Source organism: Copadichromis virginalis, linkage group LG7 (assembly GCF_057382275.1).
Source record: "Copadichromis virginalis isolate Kocher_CV1m ecotype Utaka linkage group LG7, C_Virginalis_male_GT1.1, whole genome shotgun sequence".
Classification (NCBI taxonomy): Eukaryota; Metazoa; Chordata; class Actinopteri; order Cichliformes; family Cichlidae; genus Copadichromis; species Copadichromis virginalis.
The window spans coordinates 3,469,232-3,476,622 of record NC_140624.1 but is presented as its reverse complement, the minus strand read 5'-3'; the positions used below and the strand labels follow the sequence as shown (position 1 = coordinate 3,476,622).

The 7,391-nt window shown below is 40.0% G+C and overlaps 2 protein-coding genes across 2 annotated transcripts in view; one reads left to right on the top strand and one right to left on the bottom strand.

The window, feature by feature from the left end:
• The first annotated feature begins 14 nt into the window (after positions 1-14).
• atp6v1e1a (ATPase H+ transporting V1 subunit E1a) lies at positions 15-5,325 on the top strand. Its single transcript, XM_085461216.1, has 9 exons — positions 15-216; positions 657-722; positions 801-910; positions 1,375-1,441; positions 1,767-1,856; positions 1,953-2,021; positions 2,131-2,225; positions 3,486-3,573; positions 4,874-5,325. The coding sequence occupies exons 1-9, from the start codon at positions 184-186 to the stop codon at positions 4,934-4,936; spliced, it is 681 nt and encodes a 226-aa protein (XP_085317342.1). The 5' UTR covers positions 15-183; the 3' UTR covers positions 4,937-5,325.
• slc25a18 (solute carrier family 25 member 18) overlaps positions 5,326-7,391 on the bottom strand; it is a 9,292-nt gene continuing 7,226 nt past the window's right edge. Inside the window, exons 9-10 of the mRNA XM_085461214.1 lie at positions 7,363-7,391; positions 5,326-7,249 (exon numbers count right to left, since the gene is read on the bottom strand). The exon at positions 7,363-7,391 is cut by the window's right edge and continues 47 nt beyond it. Coding sequence (XP_085317340.1) covers positions 7,108-7,249; positions 7,363-7,391 — 171 coding nt within the window. The 3' untranslated portion in view covers positions 5,326-7,107. The remainder of the gene's footprint in view (positions 7,250-7,362) is intronic.

Here is a 7,391-nt window from a genome sequence, read left to right as displayed (position 1 = left end):
CACGAAATGTTATTTTGAAAGTGCAGACCGGAAGTTCTATTTTACCTCCAGTGGTCAGCTCGACCACGAAAGCCAAACCGTGTGTTCACCCCAAACTGTTTGTGCTTCAGTGGACGGTAAAAGTGACGGAGACAGTTAGTTTGACAGACTCCAAAGAGACAATAAACATAACTGAGAAAAGCCATGGCGCTCACCGACGCTGACGTACAGAAACAGGTAAACTTTATGGACAAGTTAAAGCACGTCAATCCCACTGACGTTACGGTAAACATACATAATCTCAGTTAACGGGCCGATACGTGGACTGCAGCACTGTCCCGCTGTTAATCATTATTTCGCACTATGTTTAACATTTAAGGCAACGCCGCAATTCATTTAGTTCTGGTTGTCGGTGGCAGTTTACATTATGACGGGTGCAAAGTTAAAGTTAATGCCTAAATGCTAACATTGCCATTAATGCAAGTCAAGTTGGTCTCATTGCAGTAAATAATGAAATTTGGTCACTTTCTAATGCTAAACTATCAGTTTTAGTAAAACTGTAAAAGTGTGTGCGCATGTTTTTGTATCATTCAGAAAAAAACAGACAGACACATAAAGGACGCACATTGTCAGAGATCTAAACTTGAACCAGCTGCTTTTTGTGTTTCTTATGGCAGATTAAGCACATGATGGCCTTCATTGAGCAAGAGGCCAATGAGAAAGTTGAGGAAATTGATGCAAAGGTAACGGAAGCTCTTCTGCCTGTCAGTCTTGTGTTTTGTCATAGTGACCACTGATTTAATGAATCTTCTCTTACACAGGCGGAGGAAGAGTTCAACATTGAGAAAGGTCGTCTGGTGCAGACTCAGCGGCTGAAAATCATGGAGTACTATGAGAAGAAGGAAAAGCAAATTGAGCAGCATAAGAAGATGTGAGAAAGAGTGGTCACTCAAACTGCACAAATAGGAATGCATTCATCAAAAGAAAATTTAGTTAGCCTTTGGAAATGGTACACCACAGCACGCCTTACGTTCTTGTTTTTAGCTCCGCTGTCCCATCGGTTTGACTGTTTCTGTAAGATGCTTTTTGTCGCTGTTTATCCCACACTTCAAACACTTACAGATCTGACACTCTGCAATCTCACATCTCATGAGTAAACGCTGTCTTTCTGAGGCAGTGACTGATCTTCTGATAGCTTGTTAGGCATCCATTGAACTAACCAACGAGGAAGCAGCATAAACAGATTTAATCAATTCTGGGCCAACAACTCTGAAGAAGAGAAAATGACAACTCTAAAAAGTTCAAAATAAAATCATATTTGGTTCAGGCAGAAATTTTGCTTGAAGAATATCTCTGATAAAAGGAATTAATCGGTATAATCAACGCCCCCCACAGCCAGAGATCCAACATGATGAACCAAGCCAGGCTGAAGGTGCTGAAGGCCCGAGACGACATGATCACGGTGAGCGATGAATGCTCATTTCTGTGTCCACTGGAAACCTCCTCTATTCAAATTCATCATAACTTTAATGATGAATTTGAATTTGTTTCCATGATTAGCTTTCATTCTTGCACTAAATTGTTGTGCACATATTTACACATGGAAATAATGTGTAAATGTTGTGTCCTCTACTTGACCTTCACTACTCCAGTACAGTGAAAAAGACACGTTCCAGTTAAATATTTGTAAAAACTGCTCAGATGCAAGATAAATATGATTTTGCGTACCATAATTCATGAGTCATATATCAATTTCTAATGTATCCAGTTGCCTGTTTTTGTCGCAGGATCTGTTAAACGAGGCCCGTCGGAGACTTGCAGAGATTGCTAAGGACCCTGCTAAGTACTCCAGTCTGTTGGAGGGCCTAGTGCTTCAGGTATAATCTACCATTGTGATCTATGATTGCAAACCAACTGTTAATATATTATTCAGTTTTCTATATTTAAAAAGTGAGCTTTTTTTAATGTTTCAGGGATTCTACCGACTGCTGGAGCCTAAGGTTACCATTCGCTGCCGACCGCAGGATGTTGAATTTGTTCAGGTGAAGCTGTTCTGACTAGTTATTTAGAAAAGAAGGAACAGGCCATCTGCCTCTTTTGTCGAATGCACAATAAAACATAGAGTTGTTTTCTCTCTTTATTACCAAACAGGCTGCAGTCAATAAGAACATCCCGATCTACAAAGAGGCGGTGAAGAGTAATATAACTGTCAAAATCGACAAGGAACGTTTTCTTCCAGCTCAGATGTAAGATGATTCAGTTCTTCAGAAAGAAGGAGGTCATGTGATTGTTACCGATTATCTATTTTGTATTGTCAAGATTGAGATGCAGGAATTTTTGCATTTTTAATCAAATATGACAAACACACTGTAGTCACTGCTCAGCTTTAGTTTGACTTTGGGGGTTGGAACAACTTTGTCTTTGTGGAGTAGTCTCCACAAGGTGTTGGAACATTCCTCAGACTTTTTGGTCCACGTTGACATGATGTCGTCACATAGTTGTTGCAGATCATACGATGCAAACTTCCCGTTTAACCGTATTTCAGTGGATTATAATCTAGTGACTGTCGGAGCCATTTGAGTACCGTGGACACATTCTTAGAGGATATGAGCTTTTGTGACATCGCACAATGTCCTGCTGCGAGCAGCAGTTACTGTGGTCATAAAGGCATGGACATGCTCAGCAAAGATGCTCAGGCGTATACTGTGGCTCATTTATAGAAAATGTCCTCCACACCGTTGCACCACCAGCAGCCTGAAGCACTGATGCGTGGCCATGCTTTCATGTTGTTTTTACCGCACTGTGACCCTATCAAACCAGGCAACATTTCACAAACCTCTGTTATCTAATTTTGTGAGCCCACTCAAATTATAGCCTCAGTCTACTGTTCTTAGCTGACAGGAGGGGCCCTGGTGTGTAGACCATCTGCTTCAAGGTTTGACATGTTGTGTGTTTGGAGGTGCTCTTTTTGTTAACTAGTGGTTATTTGAGTTACTGTTGCCTTCCTATCACCTCAAATCAGTTCTCGTCCTACCTCTGGCATCAGCAACATACTATCACCCAGAGAACTGCTGCTCATTGGATCTATAAACCCTACAGATGGTTATGTGGAAAGATCCACATACTACTCAATTTCTGATCAGTAGATCAGACATTTGTGAAATGCTCAGTCCAGCATGCCTGGCACCACAACCACACCACATTCTGATGCTTGGTTTGAACTTTGAACCTTACACTAGACATCCCAAAAGGTTGATTCTGTTCATCTGGACGTTTTCAGTGGGAGAAACGTTTCGTCACTCATCCAGGTGACTTCTTCAGTCTCAGCTGACTGCAGGTTTCCCCAACCTTATAAACAGGACATTTGCACAATGACTGAAACTCGCACCACTGAATGAGCAATAGGCTGTGATGAACAGAACAGAATCAACCTTTTGGGATTTACTTACCTGGATGATTGAGCATGCATCAAGACTTAAACTAGACATTTCATTTTATCTTAACAGCTGTGGAGGAATCGAGGTGTATAATGAGAATGGGAAGATCAAGGTTTCCAACACGGTGGAGAACAGGCTAGAACTCATTGCACAACAGGTAAAGTAACTTCGATGATATACCTCACATCCAAATCTTCTGCTGCTCACTGCAGTAGCTGCTGTTTGCCTGTGGAGGGCAGCAGAGCCCAACTTGCTTTCCAGTGGATCTAATTCGCTGAAGGGTGGAGAGCTGACAGAGAAAAATCAATTTAATCATTAAGACTATACTGTCATGCTAACAACGGATTTACTATATTTAAACTTGCTTTGAGTATTCAATGTTGCCATCGTGTCAATAACGCAAAAACTGGTTCATTTTTTTTAGAGTAAAGCTGTGAAATCAAATGTGTAGTAATTACAGTCACTGCTGATTTATGTTCGTAAATTATTCAGCTTTGTTCAGGAGTAAGGTCTTTTGAGTATTTTCTGCAACAATTGTATTATTAATGTATAGGTATTAGAAAAATAATTTTAAGATTCTCTAAAGGCCCAAATGGTCTAGACCAGAAGCATCAAATGTAAGACCCGGAGAGCCGGAATCAGCCCATGGCTTTGGAGTTTTAAAAGCTGACCTCCCCTAACCTTTATTTAGTCCCTAAAATATCTCAATATATGTAGTTAAACTTCTTTAAAATCACAGAAAGGAGAATTTCACTGGTCTGACCCACTTAAGATCAAAGTGGGCTGTGGAATGAGACGTGGGTGGGCTAGAGCAGTCCTTTCTTTTCACAGAGATTCAGTACAAATGATCTTACACATCCAGGTGGAAAAAGCTTAAAGATAAACGGGATGTGCACTCGCACTTGTTGGCCTTGATCAGAACAGGAGCCACAGAAATGACATAGTTACATAGAAATTTGGGATGCTGTGTAAAATGTAAGCAATGACAGAGTGCATATTATTCCACTCTGTCATTGGATGTTTTTAGGAAACTACATGGATACTTAGAAATCTGGCATCCTGTGTAAAATATAAACAAAGAGTGCAATGAATGAATGTGCAATGATGTTTTTAAGAAATTACATAGTTACTTAGAAACTTGGGATGCTGTTTAAAATGCAAACAATGACAGAGTGCATTTATTTGCAGGTCATTTAAAGCCTTTTTGGTAGAAGAGCAACATATCAGGGATTGAAATAGGAAAAATTGATTGAATTCAAAATGAGTATATATGCCAGAAACGAGATTTAACATTTTTAGACAGTGGCAAAAAAATCAAATGACAAACTTTGTGTTCTTACAGCTGGAAAGGAATATCAAATACTGAACTGTAACAATTGTAACAATGTTTGAATGCTGTGGCCAAAAAAACATGGTTGTGATTTATATCCTTACTATCTTGATTCTACTCTTGACAGATGATGCCTGAAGTCAGAATGAATCTGTTTGGTGCCAACCCCAATCGCAAGTTCTTGGATTAACTGTGGACATGAAGAGGGCACAGGTGGAACGTTTATGGTGATGACAGAGCATCACCATAAAACCCAAGAGTCTCCAACCATCTGCTGTTACTGAGATCCAAAGGGAGTGTTTATATAGTTCTAAATACTAATGGACTAAATAACAATTCAGCAAGTGCTCTTACTTTGAAATGTCCTCTATTCATCTTCTCTTAAAAGGACTCAATGTTCTAATGACATTACAGATGTTTGTCTTCAGTCGTTTCAGTTTGAGTAAACTGAGCAAGCTGCATATTTAAACCAAAGATACAGGCGTGTGCGTGCGTGTGCGTGCGTACACAGAGTTGCTTAGCATTGTTCTCAAGGTAATAATATACCAAGGTATCAATTAAAGTGACATGAGAAAGGAACATGTATGAGATATCTTTATTTACAGCTTGTAAACATACACTTTACTCAGGCTATGTTCACTCTACAATGAGGAAAATGTAGGAACCTATATAGAGTATCCACATCAAAATGTGTCTTGCATTAAAAATGTAAAAAACAAAACCTTTTAGTGGCATCCAGTGGGATTCAGTAATGGCAAACTGTTGGCCAGACAAGTTGCCATACTCCCTCCATGGGTCTAACGATTACAGCTGTCTTTTGCTAAAATTGGACTCGAGTACCAAAACAATATTTCAACACAACCAGTTCCACTTATTTAAGACTTAAAGTTTTTATGCTTTCGAAACAACCAGCTGTCATAAGGCCTTAATTGCATTTTCTTTAGTTATTGTGCGTACACTGAAGCGTCTTATGTATAACTAACTAAGCGGTAAAAGGAATCCAAGGCGACAGCAAGGTTTTATTTAAACCGTTGCAAGCTGCGGAGAAGAGGACGTTAAGCCTGTGGAATCGTGGTTTTGCGGTTGCTGTCGAGCAGGAAGTGAGCAGTCTGTTAGTGTATATTGTATGCTAATGCGGCGATTAAAGCATTACCATCAGATTAAGTAATGACCTCAGAGACACTGGCAGGCAGCACCTTTAAGTCCAGTGAAAGATTCCAAGATTACTCGAGTACAAGGGATACTTAACAGTAGGAAGAAGGATATGGAGCCCCGTTTTAAGAGAAAAACATTGATGTCTGAGTGATTGGCAGTTTAGACTCTGACATCATATATCATTAAGACCCTGTTAAGACAGGTGCTGCTTTTCATCAGTCTGACCACATGATGCCTGATTAAGCATCCTAGTGGGTTATTCCTGAAAAGTTGTGGGATTTATTGCATTTTTATATTAATTTCAATAAAGCACAACTGCAAATACATGCTGTCACATTAAGAGTTTGTGAGTTCCTTAGTTCACTGGACAATGCCCTTTAAAACTGTTTTTTTAATTGATTTATTTTGTTTAAATTTTCTCCAATCAATGAAAAATCTCCGTCTCCAAGTGTGTGTGCAAGGGGCCCTGCTTTATGTCAAAACAAATGGTGAGAATATTCAAAAGTGTAATTAGACTTCCTTTAAGATAATACAGAAATTATGTACTCATTTCCCCTTCATCCATTTGTACGTACTGGGATGTACTACAGGATTTCTCTGCCATCTCTGTGAGTATGTGAACCCATGAGAAACATGACTATAAAACCATATGGTAATGCACTCTCTTTAAAAAAAAGAGTGAGGCCAGCGATGTTGTATATTCCATGTCTGTAAAGGGTTTTTAGATGAAGCTTGAAAGGAGACATTCTTAAAAAGTTGATGCACAGGCCAAAGAAACTGTTGGATTGGCTGGCATTTGAGTTAGCAGGCTCAAACAACATGCACCAATTGTCCCAGAAAAGAACAGATCTCTCTCAGGTGAAAGGACTAAGCCCAGGCATATTGGCAGGAACTACCCTGGGATAACCAGGCCAGCTTGGGACACAATCCTCACATTAATCATACACATACAAAGGACCTTGCTTAACCTACAGAATCCTGCTTACGGCAAGTGAAAACCTAGAGAAACATTAGTGTGAACCTGGTAGTCCACATATTAGTAAATGAAGCTTCTTTCATGCATATTCTGACTATTGCTCTTCCTTTGGTTAGTGGATTGTGGCTGTATTTCTCCTCTGTCTCTGTTTTCTCTGCTCACTGAGTAACAAAAGCAGCATATTATCTGCACAGAAACAACATGACTGCTGCCACTGGTACTTAGCATTGCTATCCCAACAACCCTAGTACTGTCTCCCCTACCCCAAGAAAGTAGACACCCTGGGCAATGCCAAAAAGAGGAGCAATGACTAAAGCACGACAGGTCGCACCCTTCAGGAATGCTGATGGACCCTCTCGCCTCATGATGCGCCTGCGAAGGGATCAGAGAGGAAAAGGCAAGAAATACAAGAAAGGCAGTGTTACTGGGCTGGTTACGCTTATAAAAACTCTATTGTGGAAGCAGATGTGGCATTATAAGCTTACGTTGTGCAGTCAAGAATTCCTCTGTATGT

Bases quoted from the DNA above. Each gene is read 5' to 3' on its own strand.
- atp6v1e1a (XM_085461216.1), top strand. From the start codon at position 184: ATGGCGCTCACCGACGCTGACGTACAGAAACAG. The intron at 723-800 runs GTAACGGAAGCT...TCTCTTACACAG, and splicing joins TTGAGGAAATTGATGCAAAG to GCGGAGGAAGAGTTCAACAT. The intron at 1,442-1,766 runs GTGAGCGATGAA...TTTTTGTCGCAG, and splicing joins CCCGAGACGACATGATCACG to GATCTGTTAAACGAGGCCCG.